Source organism: Lissotriton helveticus, chromosome 5_1 (assembly GCF_964261635.1).
Source record: "Lissotriton helveticus chromosome 5_1, aLisHel1.1, whole genome shotgun sequence".
Taxonomy (NCBI): Eukaryota; Metazoa; Chordata; class Amphibia; order Caudata; family Salamandridae; genus Lissotriton; species Lissotriton helveticus.
In genome coordinates this window covers 908,117,877-908,140,205 of record NC_136065.1, presented here as the reverse complement: position 1 = coordinate 908,140,205, position 22,329 = coordinate 908,117,877, and the positions used below count along the sequence as shown (strand labels likewise).

At 43.9% G+C, this 22,329-nt stretch overlaps 1 protein-coding gene across 5 annotated transcripts in view; it reads left to right on the top strand.

Moving 5' to 3' along the window:
- KCNMA1 (potassium calcium-activated channel subfamily M alpha 1) overlaps positions 1 to 22,329 on the top strand; it is a 1,543,535-nt gene that overhangs the window by 1,046,254 nt on the left and 474,952 nt on the right. For all 5 annotated transcript variants that reach the window (XM_078643370.1, XM_078643368.1, XM_078643365.1 and 2 more), the window contains exon 15: positions 18,740 to 18,849. In XM_078643370.1, coding sequence (XP_078499496.1) covers positions 18,740 to 18,849 — 110 coding nt within the window. The remainder of the gene's footprint in view (positions 1 to 18,739; positions 18,850 to 22,329) is intronic.

Below are 22,329 nucleotides of genomic sequence, written 5' to 3'. Positions count from 1 at the left end.
ACCGTTCTCTCACGTTTCTTAAGAGACACCAAATCTTCCTAAAAGGTTGATGGAATAGCAGAGACAGGACTATACAGAAATTCTAATACTGAGCGTTATATTTATTAATTTTTCTAATATGTTTAGTCTTTTCATTTGATTTGGATTTGCAAACAAACAGAAGTAATAAATCAATACACCATCAAAATATATAAAGACTCCCTAAATTCTCAGAAGCAATGCTACCTCATTACGGAGGGAAGAATCGAAGTAGCGTAGTTGGAACTTCGTGGCATGGATTCGGCGACAAGTTTCTTGAACAAGGACTAATTTTGCATACTATTCGTATTGGTAGTAGATCAGTAGAACCCAAAACAGAATGCAATGCACAATCAAGGGGGTGGACGTGGAAGGCAGGGAAGCTGGATAGAATGTCATTATATACAGTTGCTATACTACTGCTCATGGCAGACCTCAAAGAAACACGGATCAGATATAAATAGGTATTTGACAAGTATAAGAGCTACTTGGGACAACTAATCAATCAACTGGGAGAAAGCTCTACTGTTACCAATGGGAGATTGGAAACTAACCACTCACCATGCTCCTCAGAGTGGAATACACACATTTTAGATATATGGGACTGTGGATCTATCTGGGTGACCTTACATGCTCCAGATACAATTTAGAACCACTGTTGTGCAAATGGGAGACTCACATCTCTGACTATAGCAGACTCGTCCTCTCACTACTTGGCAGAGCCACCATTTACATTAGAAAAGCTTTGCCAAAATTTGTATACGTATTGTGTAACACACTACACTCTGTACATGACAGATTCTTCCACAAAATAGGTGCCATGTTCAGGTCACTGACCTGGACAAATGATGCATAAAATATAGCTCTGAAACCACTGCAGTGATCCATCTATGAAGCAGGAATAGACCTTCCAAATGTCAGAAAATATTAAGCTACCCAACTGAGTTTGGTGAACGACCAGGCCTTTGCCTAATTAGTTAATCCGATGTGTAGACTAGACAGGTTCTCCTTGGAAACTAAGGGCTATTTATACATGCTATATGGAAGAGGGCTACCCAGTGAAGCACCACCAGTGACTGCTGTGATTGTTGCGGTCTGGAATAGGTGCAGCAGGGAAATGGGATGAAAAGTAGATAGGCTTCCACAACACACTAGTGTCTGGAAACTAAACTGAAAGCTATGGCCAGTCTCTCATGTTTTTGAAGTTGGGACAGGGCGGGATAGCTACACTTGGTGAAGTATGGGATGCTAATGGCATAGAGTAATTCTGCAGACAGAATCCAATATGAATGTATATTAGAGATATAAACTCCTGCAACTTAAACATGCTCTAAACTCAGCAATAGAACTGGACACGGACACCATGGACCTCTCCTATAGACACTAACTGCTTATGCAGCAGTAACACTGCGTCAATACCAAGGGTGGCCTACTAGACCTTAAGGCTAGGTGGGAGCATTATAGTGGGGACCTGAGGTAGAAGACTGAGTAGAAGGTAAGATATTCCTCAGACAAGCCTCTGTTAAAGTAAGCATCAGGTTGGTCCAACCAAAAATCTTTCACAGCCCCACTGCAGTGCATAACTGAGTTCCCACAACACATTCTGCTTGATCTTTTCACATGTTTGGGATGTCGGTCCTCATTTCTGGAACTGCATGATACCCTCCCGGCTGCCCCCCATGCTTCCTGCGTTAGACATGCTATTGACCAACTCTTGCCCGTGCAAATTGATTACATGACTCTATGCGAGCATGCAGGGAAATTTCCTCTTTGCACGCCCAAGGCCTTTCTTAGCTGCGAATATGACCTTGACCCACCAATTACTGTGGCTCAGTAGAGGTACTGCTGTGGGCTTACCCAGGTTCTCTCTCCCAATTATAGACTACGCCTGCTTCATGTCAAGTTCCTTCACAGAATATACCGCACTCCCGTCCAAATGTATTGAATGGGATTATCGATAATGCACAATGCTGAAGATGCAGGGTTGATAAAGCCACTTTTCTTCCTTTAGCTTGTGAGTGCTCTGCAATTGACTGTTTTTGGACGACTGTTTATGAAGCTATTTCCTCCATTACTAATTTCTGTCCACCTAGGACTCCACTGGTCGCCCTCCAGGGCTATGTTAATCATGTCCCCTGTAAGTTCTGTGCCTCATTGCAATGTTGTTACTTATTGCAATGCTCAGGGTTTCAATTCACTATGGGCGTCCCCTTCACCATGACTGGACAAGTGGCTAAGCGATGTAACCTATTGACAGGAGCAGCAGGACGCGTATTAGGAATTGCTGCCCCAGGGCTCCTGCCCAGCAGATATTTTTGCAACTTTTTACCATTTATCTATATTCGCTCCGGATTACAGCCATGCACCAGTCTCTCAAGCCTCATCCCCTGCGAGTGGAGCCCTCACCCCCTGAGCCTTGTCATGTACACTTGTTTGTTGATTGCTTGCCTATCTCATGGGTCATGGGGAATTTTGTTCGCTTTATGCGAAGAGGAGCCTCGGGCTTCGTTTGCTCAGTACCTTGATGTACAGGTGTGTTCATTGTATTGCGGAAAGGATGTTTTGCAACTTTTACTTATTGATGGGTTTTCCCCGATGCTGTTTCTCTCATTTTTCATGTTTTTGACTGGATGCAATTTCTGGACACTGCTTGTTCCCCTTCATGCTCTCCCCTCTTTGGGGACTTGTTCTCCTTGTACACTCACATGCAACATTACTTCTTTTGATCGGTGTGTACTGATGTAAACTTCAATAAATACATTTTAAAAATCCTTTACACAATATATTACTCCAAAGTCAGCTTGCATACATATGGATTGGTAGATGATGAGCTATGTTTGCAAGGGTGTGGGCAGAGAGGAACCTTGTTACATACACTGAAGAAAAGTCCCAAACTAAAGGCCACTGGCAAGAAGTCTGAGGTGAAATGGAGGTAAATGTAGCATTGAACACCTGGATATCAGCAGGAATCATTCTCCTGTGGTTATGGAATACAACAGGCTTGTCTAGATACCAGGGGAAATTTGCAAACTATGGGGCTCAAGTACAAGAAAATGATGCAGTGCTGCACCACAAGCCATTTAGCTGCACTATGCTGCATCGTTTTCAAAGCACATGGATGCATTGTATTAACAACAATACTATGGCTCATCGCTGTGCTTTCCCCTGTGCTGGCGCACAAATGGCTTCCATGTGCCAGCGTAGGCACCCTTGCACCTTCCTGCACAAAACCAATCATTAATGGCATTTTCCCCTTTCTATGCATGCTGCAGAATGCAGCACTCATAAAAAGAGGAAAAAACAAGGAGAAATGAAAGTATTTTTCCTCGATGCACCATTCCTATGCCTCCCCCGGGGAGCCGTAGGATTCTGACGTATTTCCAGTTTTACAAAATGTTGTATATTTGGGAATGCATTAAGTTCCATGGATGTTGCTGGGAACATCCACAGCAACACCCATGGAATGCCCCTTTTTCACACTACTCTATTTACAAGACCATGAAAAGTCATGCAGGATGACTTTACGTGGCTTTGTAAATACAGGCAAGCCCATTACGCCACTAGTGCGTCACAAAAGTGAAACACCAGCAGCACAATGGGCTTGTAAATAAGGCCCTTTAACCCCTTCGCTGCGGCGGCAATTCCGCCGCAGCGCTAGGGGGGCGGGGGGCCGAGCGGCGCTCGCATGCTCGTGACGGAGCCGCTCCGTCACGAGCCGCGGTTGAGCTGTGCTCATGACGGAGCGGTTCCGTCACGGCCCCGCCCACTCAATAGAACGCGCCGCGCAGGCGCGGCGGTAGGGCCATGACGGAACTGCTCCGTCATGAGCACAGCTCAGCCGATGCTCATGACGGAGCAGCTCCGTCATGAGCATGGGAGGGGTTAATCTCATATTAGCTCAGAGAGACACAGTGATGAAAGAAGAAGTTCAGCACTGCCTGCAGTGGCAGAATGGGAATGCGATATGGTTTGGAGCATGGCAGTGGAGAAGGGAGTATTTAAAGAAAGTGATGTCCTAAAAAAAATATGCAAAAATTTGCCATACATGATCGAAATTAATTGGAATTGGCTAAACCGCATGATGTGAACATGCTTTTTATGTGTAATATGTCCTTTAGAAACACCAATTGGTATGAATAATTGCTAAGAACGTGACCACAGAAAAAAAGTTGTTATTATCAATGCCATACCAAGAGGAGGGAGAAATGATGCAGTATATGTTCTCCTGCTGGAGCAAAGATGTATGTAGCAAAAATAAGGCAATCTATAAGGCTATAAATCTTGTCGAATTACTGGGCTCTACTATAACACAGAAAATGTTATCAAGGTTTAAAAACAATAAAGACTTGAATCACACTTCATGGTAATGGCTTTCTAAGGAAGTAAAACAAAATGGCCGCTTTCCTCTATATCCCTGTTGTCAGGATGAAGCACTTTCGGAATGTGCTACATAGTTGCTTAGATGGCACAATACCTCCCTTTCTTAAGAGGATAACATTCCTGACATCTCAGTCATCAATTATTCATCACATTCATTAGTTTCCTGGCAAACATCACTGGTGAGGCCACCCCCTGGCTCAAGGAGCTCAATGACCACAAAGAATCCAGGGTCTACCTCCTCACGCAAAGCAGCAGTTCTCCTACTAGTAAGGAAGCATCTATGGGTCTTCTTCCTTTTACTCCATGACAGGAACTTATTTATTTATTTATTTATTTTTTAACATTTAATATAGCGCGAACAATTGCCCGCAGGCGTCTCGGCGCTGTAATCTGCAGACTCTCCTTACTTTGGCTTCTAGACTTTAGAGGTTAAACAACCATGTTTTCAGCTGTTTCCTGAATGACAGCAGATTTGGGCTAGCTCTGATTGATTGCGGAAGAGTGTTCCACAATTTAGGGGCGGCCACCAGAAAGCGTCTATCTCCCCAGTTAACTAATCTAGTAAGTGGCACTACTAGATCGTTCATCTTCGCGGACCGGAGTGGTCGGGAAGGTTGATACGGCATGAGGTGCTTTCTCAGAAATTGCGGGGCTTGTTGGTGCAAGGCTTTGTACACAATGCACAAGGTCTTAAACTTTATTCGATTCTTTACTGGAAGCCAATGAAGCTCTCTCAGGGTGTTAGTTATTGGTTTAAATCTAGGAACACCTGAGAGTAGCCTGGCCGCAGCATTCTGTACTAGCTGCATTTTTTTTTATGACCCTGATTTGGGCATTGCCAAACAAGCCATTGCAGTAATCTAGTGCCGACAAAACCAGGGCACTTACCAGGGTTCTGCCTACAGATTCAGGTAAAAATGGCAAGATCTTTTTTACCAAACGTAGTTTGTAAAAAGCCACCGAGGTCGTCTGATTGGCATGAGCCACAAAATTCAAATTATCATCGAAGGTGACCCCTAGGTTTCTCACCTTCGTAGTTGGTTTAGGCAGAGCTCCAAATGATGGTGGCCACCATGCCGAAGACCAGCTGGGGCTAAGGTGACCGAAAGTTACCACTTCGGTTTTTTCCGAATTCAGCTTTAGCCGACTTTCGGACATCCATCGGCCGATAGCCTGCATTCCTGCCTTAAAACTCTCCGCTACTGCTTCCCCATCATCTCTGATCGTCAGAATCAACTGGGTGTCGTCAGCATATGAGGTAAGGTTCATCCCATGCGCTTTGATGGTTTTTGCGAGGTCCGACACATAGATATTAAAGAGTGTCGGACTCAGGGATGAACCTTGGGGTACCCCACATGGCAAGGACAACTCTGTTGACTCGAATTGTCCCAAGGCGACTGCCTGAGATCTGTCCGCCAGAAATGATGTCAGTAGATTCTTCGCTAGGCCCCTTACTCCCATCCCCTCGACACGGTCGACCAAGATCTTATGGTCGACCGTGTCGAACGCGGCTGACAGGTCTAGAAGCACCAATAGTGCTGATCCCCCTTGATCTCGGATCAGTCGGATGTCATCCGCTGCCTTAATGAGCGCTGTTTCTGTACCATGAAACTTACGGAATCCAAATTGAGTTTCATCGAGCAGCTGGTTTTGCTCGATGAATTCCGCAAGTTGAGTGTTCATGGCTTTTTCTGCCACTTTGGCTAAGAATGGGAGGTTAGCTATGGGCCTGTAGTTTTTTAACTCCGCTTTATCTAGGCCAGATTTTTTCAAGAGTGGCTTTAGTAAGGTTTTTTTTAGAGGGGTGGGAAAGATTCCAGTTTGGAACATTAGGTTGCAGATCTGGGTTATAACCGGAATCAAGATATCCATTAATGGGCGTAAGGTTTTCTAAGGACAGGGGTCCAGTGCTGAGCCTGATCTAATGGATTTGATGATATCCTGGGTTTGATTTTCCGAGAAAAAAGTAGGAGGCTATTGAGTCACAAAACTTTTGTGAGGCTGGGGGATTCAGATCAGGAATTGCTCCTGCAAGTTGTTTAGTTATGTCGAAGAGCTTTTTTTTAGAGTTACTACAATTCTCAATTTGCTCCCTATAATATTTCTTTTTGGCTTCCAGGATCAAAAGTTTGTACTTAGTTAGCAGCTTCTTGTACTTATCTTTACTTTCCTCATCATAATTTTTCCTCCAGTGCCTCTCCTTATTTCTACAAAGCTGTTTATGTATTCTAAGTTCCTCTGTGTACCAGGGTGCCGAAGGAGAATTTCTGTTTTTGGACATTTGTTTGATTGGTACTAGTTCGTTAGTAGCATGGACCAACCAGTCCTGATACTGTATTGTTGCAATCTCTGGGTCAGTAGAGAGAATGGGTTTAGATTTGTCCAGAGATACTCCAAGGTTAGGAATGCTAATATCTTTCCATAGTTTGAAAGATTCCTGCCTTGAGGGGGGCAGTTTAAGGGAGGGTGCCTCACTAATTTTTATAGTACCTAATATTAAATGATGGTCTGTCCAAGTCATAGGGAGGACGTCAGTTATTGATAAGTTTTGTAAATTGGTAAATATACCATCTAAGGTGTGGCCTGCGTTATGGGTAGGTCCCGACACCAACTGTGATAGGCCACAGACCTCCATTTCTGACTGAAGGGCCATGGTGTCTTTATCTTCAGGACTGTCTAGGTGGAAATTATAATCTCCTAACAATGTTATAGATTTCTCGGTTGCTAGTGATTCTAGAATAGTGGCGATTTCTATGAGAAATCCCGACCGCGTCTCAGGTCGTCTATATAATAATACACCTCTAAAGTTGTAAGAGGGGGACAGGTAGATATCATACTGAAACGACTCACATGTCGTGGTAGGAATTGTCATAATCCGTATTTTAAAAATGTCCCGGGCTATTATAGCAATTCCTCCTCCTCTTTTGCCTAATCTATCCTGTCTGTAGGCTTTAAATCCTTTTGGGACGGCTATGACAAGATCTGGGTCCGATGTTTTGTCCATCCAGGTCTCTGTTAGGAACATCACATCAATATTCCTGTCTAAGATTAAGTCCGCAATTTCTTGCCTGTGTTTGGCCAAGGAACGAACATTAATAAGAGCAATAATGGGATTCTTTATTATCTGAATTTGATTTTGAACGTCGCTTCCCACCAGTTTGTTTAGGAGGGGGATGGATACCTGACAGTGTTTGCAGGTTATTATAGAGGTAGACATTAAATCTTCCAAACTGTGCTTAATACATCCTTCCTTTGGCTGTGGACGCAAGTCAGTTAGCATAGCATGTGTATAAGGTGGGGGGCGGGTGGGCATGGCAGAACCAGGGGGGGTGGCCCTCGGCCCGTGCCCGGCGCAGACGGGCGCAGACGGGCTTGCCTTTGGCGTGCCTTCGGCGCGCCGCCGGCGCGCCCCGCCCGCTGCGCGGACGGAATGACCCCATTATTTTATATCCTGCCGAGGAGGGTGGGAGGCGTCCTGCCACTGGACCGCCAACCCTTCCTCCCTCCAAGATGGCGCCCCTGTCCGCGTCGTCAGCCCGCAATCGGCCACGCCGGGATGAGGGGGTGAGTAAAGCACGCCAGCGTGCTTTAAGGAAAAGGGATAGTAAGTAGAACCCCCGGCTTTCCGCCTCAGGGGAGAGTACACAAATACAGCGAGCCTTGAAAACACAGCTCCTTAAGTATCCGGGAGGGCGGGAGGCGTCCTGCCACTGGACCGCCAACCCTTCCTCCCTCCAAGATGGCGCCCCTGTCCCGCGTCGTCAGCCCGCAATCGGCCACGCCGGGATGAGGGGGTGAGTAAAGCACGCCTCGGTGCAAAGTTAATCTTGCACTCGAGCGCACTGATTTTGCCCAAGTAATTAAAATGGCAACCGGTTAAAATATATTCAATTTTTAAAAATGACTGCAATATCAGCGTGCTTTAAGGAAAAGGGATAGTAAGTAGAACCCCCGGCTTTCCGCCTCAGGGGAGAGTACACAAATACAGCGAGCCTTGAAAACACAGCTCCTTAAGTATCCGGGAGGGCGGGAGGCGTCCTGCCACTGGACCGCCAACCCTTCCTCCCTCCAAGATGGCGCCCCTGTCCCGCGTCGTCAGCCCGCAATCGGCCACGCCGGGATGAGGGGGTGAGTAAAGCACGCCTCGGTGCAAAGTTAATCTTGCACTCGAGCGCACTGATTTTGCCCAAGTAATTAAAATGGCAACAGGTTAAAATATATACAATTTTTAAAAATGACTGCAATATCAGCGTGCTTTAAGGAAAAGGGATAGTAAGTAGAACCCCCGGCTTTCCGCCTCAGGGGAGAGTACACAAATACAGCGAGCCTTGAAAACACAGCTCCTTAAGTATCCGGGAGGGCGGGAGGCGTCCTGCCACTGGACTGCCAACCCTTCCTCCCTCCAAGATGGCGCCCCTGTCCCGCGTCGTCAGCCCGCAATCGGCCACGCCGGGATGAGGGGTGAGTAAAGCACGCCTCGGTGCAAAGTTAATCTTGCACTCGAGCGCACTGATTTTGCCCAAGTAATTAAAATGGCAACAGGTTAAAATATATACAATTTTTAAAAATGACTGCAATATCAGCGTGCTTTAAGGAAAAGGGATAGTAAGTAGAACCCCCGGCTTTCCGCCTCAGGGGAGAGTACACAAATACCTCAGACAGATCATAGCTGGCATGAGCCCTGTGGGATCTATACTTTTGACTGCCCTAAAATGTAAATCTGACAAAATCTCTTCTAATCTCAATTTCTCGAAGCAACTGTCAGCTTCAAGTGACATCGGGCCTGTCAGTCCCAACATTCCCTTCTGCTGCCTCTCTGCTGTCAATGAATGCACTCATTCTACAAACCAATAACCTGCATTTGACGTGTAGCCACCATGACGTACGCAACTTCCCTCATGAAGCATCCTGTCCCTAGCTGGCCCACTGGGTGCTAGAGCCATGTGTAAGAGGGATACTTTAATAAGAACCTTTCATACCAAATTATCCGATTCTAAGAGATTACAGTTTTCTTTATGCTACACTGCACCCAGCCGCGGTTCGTGCAGGTAACAACGGTGGGGCGGTGGGGCCGGGTGAGGGGGGATTTCGAGGGACGATGCAGAGGGAAAATTAAATAAATAAATAATTTTCCCTCTGCATCGTCCCTCGAAATCCCCCCTCATCTCACCCACTGCCCCACTGCTGTTACCAGCACGGACCGCGGCTGACTGCACCATAATGACAAGGAAGGCTACAGAAGATGTATTGCAGCACTCCTTTAATTGAAGAAACATTGGTGCACATAAATTAAAAGTTTGCACTGCTTTGATGCATATTTTGTTGGCAATTGATTCGAACTGATACATTTCCTACCTGAACTTCTTAAATTCTGTGAGGCAGTAAATAACTACTTAACGGTCCCTGCCAGCCCCATGCTGTCCCCTTGCTCCACATGTTTGTACCTTTGCCTTCATTAAAAAAATCAGGATGAACTCATGAGCAAGAGACCTGGCTTTAGAAAGAGTTAGAGGGTGATTTCACCCCTGTGATACCACAGAGACTAGCGTAGTTATCATATTAGCACCTATTTTTACTTTTCAGCCATTCTTCCATACCCCAGTGGCGGTGATGTGAGAGGCAACTTGCCATACTTCGAATTACATTTCTTACACATTATCAGAGAGGCCTTCCACTGACATATGCATTTGGTCATCATACTACTGTTGGATTTGGAAATGTTTTGAAGTTGAGGAGATGCCTGTAGCCATTATTAACAGAAGGAGACAATGTTCTAAAGGTGCTTGATAGCAGTATGTCCCGTGGAGAAGTGTGGCTCAGTGGTTAGAGGCGGCAGACCCGGAAGCTGAGATCAGCCGTGGACCAGGGTTCGATTCCCCGCCTCGGCGGGTCTCGGGCTCAAAAATTCCACGGACTCCACAATTCTCGCTCCGGTGCCTACTCGACACACGGGGTCACACTCTGCGACTCTGGGCAATAGCTCGCTTAATCTCCACTACGGCCCCTCGCGGCGGGATGCCTGGCTTTCACCTTGTGAATACCCTGCTGGGGTATCTCTCACAGGGGAATACCAGGACGGGTTCCCTAAGCAAGCGCCTTGAGACCCCTGGGTGAAACGTGCGCTATATAAATCGAAATACATTTACATTTACATTTACGAGAGTTTGAGCAATTGGCATTGTAAATGATAATCCCTTTCATTTATGTGTTTTGAAAACCTGCAAGCATTGTATAAGCACTGCTTGGAAGTTTTCTAAACACATAAACTAAAGGCATTGTCATTTATAATGCCAATACCTTAAACTCTTGCAAATGCAAGACCTTTGTGGCACTTGCACTTTAACTGTAAGCATAGTAAGCTGAAGCGTGGGTGCCGAGATTGCTTAAACAGTAAAGAAATATAAAAAAAAAATCTATTTGTTTGCTTTCGATGCAAAAGCTGCAATGCAGGTGCCACAATTGCTTGAAAAGAAGAGGACTACGAAAAGAAATTCAAATTGTTTCTATTTCTATAACTTTGAAGCAATTTCGGCACCCGCGTTTTAGCTTAAGATGTTCAAAGCCTAAGCGTGGGTGCCGCCATTGTAGAAAAAAGTAAATCAATTTTAAAAAAGCATTCTGTTGCGTTCGGTGATCGCAAGGAACAAAAGGAAAGCACAGCTGCCATTATTAGTGCTATGGCATGCCTGGCTAGTTAAATAAAAAAACAAAAAAATAAACCGCTATGGGAGAGTGCGTCCTACAGGAGAAAGCCCTTTAACAAAAGAGTGCTCTGAGGCTGTAATTGAAACCTACCAAGTAACAACAAATGTAACAGGGTGTGTTCTCATGGGAGGTAACAACAGAAGAGAGGGAGGTACTAAGGAAAAACTAATAAGCCTATTAACAAATCAAAGGCCAAAGTTTGCATAGGGCAGTGACAGGAGCCAATTAAAAAGCTGTGTGGAGAGTGGCGGAGCTTACACTCCATACCTGAATACAGCAAGTCTCGAAGAGACAGCGCAAGCACTGCCTAGCCGAGACCTAAAAAGATGGCAAGTATCGGCTAGAGCACCATCGTGTGTTACACACTCTCCCAAACACCTTGTGTGCAGCTACCAGTTCACCACACTATGCTTTGAGCATGCTCCCAAACCTCATGCACCTCATCTATTACTTGTTTGGAGGGCAAAGTACAACCAAAAGGCTAATTAACCATGTACTTAGAAATTACGTTCATGAACCGGAAGCAAATATAAGCGCGTCCGCCTTGTCAAGTATGAGGTGCTGTAGAAATTCTACAATATATAATACAATTTGTCAAACTCATCTTCGAGGTGGCTTTGGTGAGAGTGAAACACTCCTGGTCTAAGGCAAGCAGCAGACCTGATTCGACATTTCTTTCTCACTTGAGTATCGTCCGGTTCGAGATCGAATAAATATCCGCTTTGTACTGAGAGGAACAGTACCCCAGGGGCCGTCTTGTTTCTCTTCACCTTGTCAAAATCCTTGATCTCGAAATTCGCCATCCAAATCAAAACATGGTTTTGATACACTATTGTGAAACACAGATGTACCCTTGCAATCCCAGAATACCTTCTCAGAGCAGAAACAGAAATTTAAGTTTTGTGTTATATCCTCTCACATGATTAAACCGTTGTTTAATCTGTCTTCTATGTTTAGTCAGTCAAAGACAAACCCACATGATTAATGACGAAGTTCTCCAGACTTAGTTCATTAAAATACTGTTTGCAGCAAGAAGATTTATTTAAACTGGCTGCTACGGATCAAACTTAAAGCAAACTTGGAGACTCTTCAACAATAACTGGATGCCAAGCCTGAAACTACATTTTTCCAAAGAACTTTGTAGCGCTTATAACATAAGGAACCTTTTATTTAGTGTAATCATGTTGGGCAACATGTTTAACCTGATGGTGGGTGGACATATTTTCGCCAGGCATGATGTGGACACTGACACATGTCAGTGACTGATAGGAAGCATGTTCTGTTAGGAGGTGTCATGCTTTAACCCCTTCGACGCTCATGACGAGCTGGGCTCGTCATGAGGTAGCCTCCTCGCACGCTCATGACGAGCCCAGCTCGTCATGAATAATGGGTTTTTGCATATTCCAGCACAGCAGGGGAAAATGCGCCGCAACGATGCGGTTAAGAAGCAGAACAGAGAAACCAGCATTGGTATAGCCAATAGATGTGTTCTTATGAAGCTGATGCAATGGTTGTTTTTGTTTTTAATTGCCAACATATACCACATAAATAAAAAAGATATGCAGACACGAAAAGTGGATGCCTTAACCATGCAATAAAAATAAGTTGTAAACATGTTACGTTGAGGCTATTTTTCTAGTGCTTCATTTTTTTTTAGCAACAAGCATTTTTCATTTGGACCATGCATTTTATTACTATTACTTGTGAAGGAGACAACAATGAATCGCTTCCAACCAAGCAGTCAAATCATGGGAAGTTACAATGTTACAATGTCACTTCAACACATTATAACACAGGCTTCAAAAAGTAGTGGAGGTAAAATGAATGGCTGGTAATTAAAGTCAATATAAAAAACACACATTAAACCACTTTTGAAATTCAAGAGAAAGGGACTAGTTCTAGGTGCAAGTGAACAATGTGCAAAGGCTTTGTGCAATCACTCAAATTGAATGGAAACAATATATATAGTTGGCTGACCTATTGACATATGAAATATGCTCTGGTGAGCAGAAGCAAAATGTTAATGCCAATTTAACATAATTTGGGAGAAAAACAATAGTCTGGTGGGACAACTAAAGCTGACTGAAAGCCCAGACCTAAACAAGAAGAGTCTGCTTACCCTTGAATGTCTATACAAGGAGCACGGTCCACAAAGAATGCTTCATAACTTATATTTTCAAAAGACGTATCTCCTATTAAAACATCATACCTGACAATTTGTGGCCAATAGAAACAATGCACTTTCACCTTCAAGTTATACTAATATTATCTGAACAAAATACAATTTCTCTATAATCCACTTGTATCATAACGTACTCCATACCGAACTGCCACTCATATACTCCCCTTTAGAAGTGGGCATTGGTAAACGGAAAGAAATAATAGCTTGAAGTCACCTCAATTCTACTCTTGATAAATTCTTCACTGTACCAACATTTGATGATATGATTCTGAATGTAAAGGTTGTTTCATTGCCCATGAAACCCAGAGTAAGCCTGAGTTTTTAATTTAGCGCTTGTACGCCTTTCCTTGCACATAGCTAGCTTTGCCAGTGGTGCTCCTCACTTTTGCAGTCAAAAGATTGTTGCCAAAGCATTCTTATTTTTGAAGGGCTCCTCATCAGAATAAAACAGACACTGGTCACTAGACTTCAATCAGAGTCAGTGAAACTCTGTTGTGCACTCCGAGATATCACCCACTGCTCTGGCATATTTACTCCGTCCGAAATTCAGGCGGAATGAACTGAAAAATCCTGACAGACACTCACAAATGTATTGGTAAGTTTGTCTTTTCCTCTACGTAAACCACAATTAAATTACTTTCAGCAGCGGCCTAATGGCTATTTAGACCACCTACCTTTTATATTAGAAGATTCAGTAGCTGAACCATCTACAACTGCTCCATTGCTGTCTAAGCTGACTTTCTAAGAGACACTCCCCAAGGTCATATTTGGTCTTTGAGCCATTTCTATATCTTCATAGGAAAAGAAAATACTCAGCTTTGCCTCATATTCCTCAACTCACCCCTGAATTTACCCCAAGATTGCCATCAGCAGTTAGTTGCCGGTCCAGTTTCAGGGTAACACCCCTCATCAGCCAGGCTAGCATGAATCAAGTGGCAAAGTGAGCATGGGAACCACGTCTGGGCATATCCTGCCAATTTAGGGCGTACAAAGCAAACACAAGGAGATGATGGACTTAGTGCTGAAACTTTTCAGACACTCACCCCCAGTCACAGATCTGGGTTGAATCTATCATCATTCTTCAGTTCACTTAGCGACCCCAGTTTGGACCCAGCCATAGGCAAATCAGCCTTAACCCTGGGCCTCATGGGTACAGTCCATACCGAACTGCCAGGCCAGGACCCTCCTTGGACCTGAAACAAGCATCCTGGGACCGGTTTTGGGGTAACCCCCCTCATCAGCCAGGCTAGCTAGAATACAGCGGCAAAGTGAGCAAGGGACCTATTGATAAATGAAGAGTAAGCATAATTTCAAAAACAACAGTCCTGTGTAATCATGAACCTTGCGTAATCTTTTAAAAATAACAGTCAATGGCAGTGCACGAGAAAAGAGTGGCTAAATATATGTAGGAAAACAGGTTGGAATATTTACTCCAGTGGGTTTGAAAGAATATAGCATGTTGAATTTCTTTTAAAAAACACGCCTTTATTTCTTCAATAGAGGATGCAGTCATCTGCCTTGAAAGCAAATTGGTGCCATTGAGTCCTTTTTCACATAAGCTTGAGGTAAAGGTTATGAGTAAAGAAAAGCAAAATAAAGTTCTCATAACATTTCTTAATTCAAGATGGACTTGCCAACTTCACTCCTTTTTTGGGGGGAAGTGTCCATAATGTTTGTCTTTTTGAATAAAAAGTATGATTTGTTTTGCTCTCTTTTGTTTTACTTTCTCACCTATACATATAGGGCCTATTTACAATTGTATCTTCGGACGTAATTGTAAGTTTATGGCGGAAAATACCTCATATACATCTGGAAGTGACATATGACGCCTTGCATTCCTTGAAATGGTCTGAAAGTTACTTGAATTGAGGGATCCCAAGTAGTCCTGTGACACTTGATGAAATATCTCACTTACTGAAAATACCTTACAATGGTAGAAAAGCATTTCATGCAACCAAGAGTGTTCACACCAGGTTACCATGACTGTGCTGTCCAGCGCACTGTAGCACACTTGTGGAGAGTCTTCAACCCTCTGCATGTCCTTGTCTAATTTTTACCATCTCTTTTCATGTTTTCATGCAATTATCATGCTACTAATCCATGAAACACATGTACGTTCCTAATGCATATGATTGTGCCCTCAACTATATAGCCTGTCACTGACTTACACTAAAGGTTTCATTCAATGTAGTTTGGAATTAGTGGCAAATATAATGCTCATGCATATCCTTACGTGTAGTGGCATGGCAAGGAAACCTTATACAAGACTTGTGCGCTCTTACCATATATCAGCAAAGGACAATGGACCTCGAACCACAGGACGCACAAAGCAAATAACTAACAGAGGCAAGATCTGGTGCACAACTGTCCTTGACAGAGACATGAAATCATCCTCCAAACCTCTTCAGACAAGCCCATGAACCAACTAGTGGGGAAGAATAACACCTCCATCATTTACTCATTCCAAACATGGCTGCACCATTTTATTGCGTGGGCAGATCTAGCCATAGATGGCGCTGCTCTGATGCAAAGGCCTGTAGCACTGCCAGCTCTTTTGTCAGATTGCCTCTAGATTGTCTTCTTGTACTAGGCAGTTTAGGGTTGCTGCCTGGGTGCAGTATTGCTCTTTTTTATTTTATTTCTTTATTTTACGGAGTTTTATATAGCACGAACTCGACCCGAAGGTATCGGGTATCAGAGCGCTTTACATAGCACCAGTTGCGTTACATGAGGACACATTCATTTTTTTGTTAGGCACAGGGAGATTAAGTGATTTGCCCAGAATCACAGGGTGTTCAGCGTAATTGCCGAGACTCAAACCCAGTTCTCCAGATTCGAAGTCGACCGCCCTAGCCGTTAGGCCAAACTCCTCTCCCCAACCTCTTAATTTGATCTATTGAAGCATTTAATCCACCAAGGTTTCTTTTAGAGCCTGTTTTTTGTGCCTGAGAGAAAATTACCTTCATACGCAGCCTGGACATTCCTTGAGCTTGGATAAAGTCTGGTGTAACACCAACAGTACAAGGGCCACCACATTTACCCGTGTATATACCTGCCTCCCACCGACCGCTTTCGGCTGCTCCACTTTCAATGAAACACTTGCCCCTTGCTACGGAATGCTTCATCTTAGAGATTTGTTCAGTCGCTTAAATTTGTAATGTTTTACATCAACTGTGGTACTAAAATATCTTCCATCCGTGTATCATGGAAGTGCTCTTCCTAAACAGCAAAATGCGGTGTATGATGCAGTACCTCTCAATCTGGGCTTATTAGGTCCTGGCCTCCCTCCAGCTCCTCCGTACAGTGTAGCTCTCTGGGAGTAAAGCCATTTGGACACCATCCATCATCGCTGTTCATCGCAACCATTGTGTGTCGATCTCTGTAATGGCTCTTGCATCCTGGAAATCCATCAATGGGAGCTGATTTGTCTTAATTGATTTCTCATTCAGGTTTCCAGGCCATCTGTGCTCCATCCATCTTTCTAGTGCAGGGGTGCCCGTGGGGTGTGCTGTCTGAATAGGGAGCGTGGGGTGCAGGTGGGGGGCGATGGATGCCTTCAATGCCTCATCCAGAGCTAATCTGTTAACATTACGGTTGTGTCATGTCAGCAAAGACATTGTGCTGCTCTGTATCGCCATTCCTTTATTCATAGGCTTCTAGGTGATTTTTGGGACTGCACTGTGTAAAGCTTGTTTTTTTTTAGTGCAGTGTTCGGAGGATTGAGGCACGAGAAATAGTAGAGTTTTTCCATAAACTACAAGGGCTTGGTTCTCATGAAACTATGCATCAAGATTACCATTGTAGTGGCCATGAAATGGCTCATAAGCAGATTTGCACACTCACGCATAAAGGTTTGGCTCTTGTGTTAATCTACACAAAGATACAGCACTAACGCAACCGCCATCCACAAACATGCGCAGGCACGGTTGAATTAAATGTGCCTGGTGTTACATAATGACAAAGAATGGCTTCTGGGAGCAGGCGCCACTGCTTGAACGACATGAAATGGATCATGAAAGATTGGCACATTAAAGTGAGCTCCATAGTAAAAGCATTCAGTGGGGCAAGGGGTGGATTAACTACCCCTTTGGGGGTTTCGTGCACAGGACTGGTGCCCGGGCACAGGGGCATGAGGGGCTCACTGCATCTGAATCATAGAAGTCTTTTAATACCAAATTCGAGCAGCGGCCATTTTCTTGCATGCGCTAGTCCCTATGATACTCTTGGTACGCCACTGAATTTGAACCCAAGCAATATGCCATTGACTGCAATACTCCTATGTTGCTCCAATTAAACTTTTTCTATTACGTTTATTCCAGAAGCCTTTCTGCTCCAACAAACTAAGGGGCTTATTAGCAAGAACCTCGTTAAAATTATCGCTGTTTTAGCGGCAGGAAACTGCAGCTAAAACAGCGATAATGGGCTTGCTAATATGTGTTATAGAATTCCAATAGAAGCCCAGGTTAGATGTGCAGGACCTTCTATTGGAATTCTCTAACGCATATTAGCAAGACCATTATCGCCGTTTTAGCAGCAGGAAACTGCCGCTAAAACGGCGATAATTTTAATGAAGTTCTTGCTAATATGTCCCTAAATTCTGCAAACTTTATATTCCAGACTGTTCCACGCGATGGTTGTTTTTGGGCAAATAACAGCAACGTTTTGTATCTTTTTGTTGCACTATGAAAGGTGTAGCTGTTTTGAAACAGTTCACCTTTAGTTCACCTTGAGAATCTTAGTCTTGCAAAATAAATACAGGTCACGGATTGGACTGCGTCACAAGAAAGTGATCTACCCAAAAAGAAAATAACGAAATAAACAAATATATTTTGCTGCCGACAATAGATTGACCGACTTCCTGGTTTCCAAACACTCCAGTTAGAAGGTATACTTTAGACAAAATGTAGCAATGGAAGTACTGAAAAATGTATGCTGGGTCATAATTTCCTCAAACAACGACCTTGGATATTGTGTCAGGTATGTACTTAAAAATATGAATTTACGTCTTTTCTGTGAATTCTGCCTACAATTTAGGTACATTTTTAAATAGCTGAACATGAGAGAGGAAAATGCTAATTGTGAATATGTCTCCACCATAGTTATCCTTAGTACTCACCAGCACTTTTTCCCAGAATACTCACCTGTTCATGCTCAAAACAAGAGATAAAATGGCCGCCCAGGGCAAGGGATTCATGCTCTGTTCTCCAGGACATTAAGGCATCTTCAGAAGGGTGGTTGCTCCTGAACACCAGTGGAAGGCTTCTGTTTACGGTGTGCAATGAATCCATCAAGGATTCACGCAAAGGCTATTCCATCACTGTTGCTGGAGAGTTGTTGTTGTAGGAAAGTAACCTTTCATTTCAGTCAGAAGAAAACACAGACCTATGAAAAACAGAAATTAAGTGTTCCAAAATAAATGTGATGATAGTCCTTTCTCCCTATTCTCTTTTTCAGATTGAGGAAGATACGTGGCAGAAGTACTACCTGGAAGGAGTGGCAAATGAAATGTATACAGAATATCTCTCTAGTGCCTTTGTGGGTCTGTCTTTCCCGGCAGTTTGTGAGTAAGTAGATGCTTATACTATACTTACATTTTGGCAACTGTATGTTACTGAAAACAATTTAGTTGTTCAAAGGAGCTGTAGCTCAGGCCATTCATAATAATCTGGATCGCAGGGACAGGTCACAAACCTACATGATCTGCAGCACTGCATGTATCCTCATCCCTGCCTTAGCCTTCAGACCGCAACAAAACCACTCTTTCTCACTCCAGGATAGCCCTCTGGTTCGTTACCTTTGAAACACTCAAGGTTAGTTCTTGAATGCATTATGTTTTGTCTTAACTTGTATGTGTTTCATTGCCGATCAGATTTTTTTTATTCTGCTTTCTTCCACCATTTTTATTTGTTTTTCTTCTCATTCTGAATTTTTTTCTCCCCTTTGCCTTTTTTCAACTGTCCTATCAGGAATTGCCTTTTCGTTGAGGTGGTAGTCTTTTTGACAAGTGATTTTGGGGCATATTTACAAGCCCCTAACTGAACTTTTTCTGGCATTACTGTGGCGTTGCTGTCAACCCAATATTTACAAGGTGGCATTAAGCCACTTAACATGGCTTAAAGACACCTTGAATATATGCCCCTTACCGCAGCAGTCTGCTGCCGCAAAGGGGGGGGGGGGCGGCAATGGGTGTTGCTCTGGGCGTTCCGCCACAATACCCACTGCCTTTTGGCGCTGCCCTATATTTACAAGGTATGGGGCAGCACCAAAAAATAGACCAGGAAATACCTGGTCTTAAACAGGCGATACGATGAGAAATTTATTATTTCTCCTCGTATTTTGCATTGTGCAGCACACATAGAAAGAGCAAATCGTCTGTAAAAATTGTTTATGTGCAGGAAGGTGTCCCTACCTGCACATAAACAATCACCCCTGCAACGCAGGCACCCTTGCCACAAGAAGCAAGGGTGCCTGTACTGTCGCTAGGCAGCTATTTTAGCACCAGTGCTAGGGGAAACACAGGGGTACAACGTATTTTTGTAAATACGGCACATCCCTGTGTTTAAAAAATGTTGGAGCAAAGCATTAGCAATTTTGGAGTAGCACTGCGCTCTGCCAATTTTTTTGTAAATATCCCCCTTTGTTCCCCAGACATCTGTTTTCCCACTTTGTACAGGCCATAAGTCATTCTTTCCAATGCTGCACATGCATCAGGGAGAAAATGGCGGTTCTGTCCTCTCAGTTTGACATGGTCGGGATAGAGAGCTGGGCCTGTGGGGCAATGACCTTGTGCACTATCAATGAGAGGGAATCCAGGGGTTTACAAGAATGGTAGGAAATGTTTAAGGGATGTCCAGCATTACCTTAACGAGACAGTGATTAGAAGCTGTTTATCTCAAAATGCAAGGAGCTCCAATGGTCTTTCTGCTGCTGATTTGAATGAGCATAGTGGTACCATGCCATCACCTCCCTTAGACTTTGGCATCGCCATAACTATCATCAACCTCTGCTCTAGAGGTTGCAGACCCCATGAAGGGATCAGGTGATCCCTTACCCTGACGGAAAATTGTATTGCTGGGCTCACTCTGACTTGAGCTTGTATTCTGAACTCCCCTCAATATCTAGACAGATTGTGACTTGTGTAGTATTTTGAATGGAAAGGTGAGTAATTCTATATCTTATCATTGCTCGGTCCATTTCACAAGGAAGAGGTTTACAATGTCTGCTTTTTGCAATATCACCCTGTGGTACGTCTGTTGTGTTGCCACATGCAAACTACATATTTCTCGATGGACTCTTACCATGATTCTGCTACTACCACGGACTCAACGGCAGTGGTTAATTTGTAAATAAAATAGGTGCCGGCAGCTTGCACCGTCCAATTTCTCCTGTTAGCGTCGCCTAAAACTGAACCAACTTCTAACCATGAAAGTGAGGGAGAGGAGGTGGCGTAATGACCAGAGCTGCCGTCTTCATAGCTGGGGAACCATGTTCGAATCTCGGCGCCGTCTCAACATCCTGTGATTCTGGGCAAATCACTTAATCTCCCTGTGCCTAACTCAACTGGTGTTCATGAAAAGCGCTGGTGTTGATGATTAAGAGCCGGTGCTGAGCACCGGAAACCATAGTCTCAAATTATGCACTGCTCCGTGGTCAAGCAACGCTCACAGATTGGCTTGATTAGTTTGGTGGCTTCCAAGAAGACCTGATTCCGCGGGAGTATTCACTGTTTTGTTTCCTTCACTGTTTAATGATCGAATCAGAGAAAGTGTTGTAGACGATTCTAGGACTCTAGTTAATATTTCCCGATGTATGCCCTTATGTGGTTATATCAAATCATATCCTTATATAGGCATAAGAATCATACCCATATTAAGACATAGCCAATGCAGTCCAAATATGGCAAGGCTACTCCCATAGACTCCTAGAAAGCACAACGTGTTCTTAAACAAACCAAGCCTCCAGCAGCCCGGGAATTCCCCCTGCTTCTGTATTGATTTGTCCTAGAACTCCTGGTGTCCTGAAAGAACTGCGAGTTCTTAGTGACGTCTTATGTCCAACCTTACATCAAACTCAGCACCTTCCAGGTATAAATATACCAGCATCTGCCCTAGCAAGACACACGGTGGTTTGGAGCAGATCGACTATCTACTTGCCCGACGCCCTGCTGTAGCAAGTGCCGAAGGAAGCCGACCCTCCCACTGACGCACTGAGAGAGACGCTGTCTTTTCTCCTGCCGAGAAATCCAGCTCCAGTGTTTCCAGTCACCCTTGCGGGTTACTGGGAGATCGAGTCCTGAGAGAGAGATACAAGACCTCCTTCATTCTATAACCAAGGTACGGAGCTGATTAGACCCTTAGAGAATTCTTGATTTAGATTCTTGGCAGAAACTATCTTTACTCAAACTACTTCTCACTTACTCCTTCCCATGTACTAGGCTTAGGTTAGGTACACCGGGGTAGGCGTATCTTAGAAGCACCAGTTGAGTACGTTTAGTCATTATTTTATCATTGTATGTATTTTATCCATTTTAAACACCGTATGGCTTAGAAACCATACCATGCTTTTACAGTATTATTTTATAATACTCCTTTTACTGTACGCACTTTACTTTATGACAAGTATTGCGATTGTAGCAATTCACTTCTCTTGCATGAGAAAGAAGACTGTTCAATAAATAACCTCTTTTATTGAAAACGCCCGTCTCTCTGTTTCTCTGCACTTCTGGTGAAACTAAGCATGCACGATTGACTGAGTAAAATAGCTATCTATTGTGTCCGCGACTCTGGAGATATACTCCTTATTCTTGAGGGAGAAAAGTTGTCATGTTTATGCGGTTGTCAGAAACTAATCCCTTCTTGTGAATTCGAGAAAGTTTCTAGTGACCTCTGAGCTAGCTGGCATTCATAATTAAGTCTAACATATTCAATAGAGACCTAGTCGACCTAAGTCCTACGTCTAAACTATCATTTATGTTATTCCAATGCGCGGAGCCTATTGGGAATATAGGAACTACACTACAAAAGATTCTTTGGCAAAAGGACGTT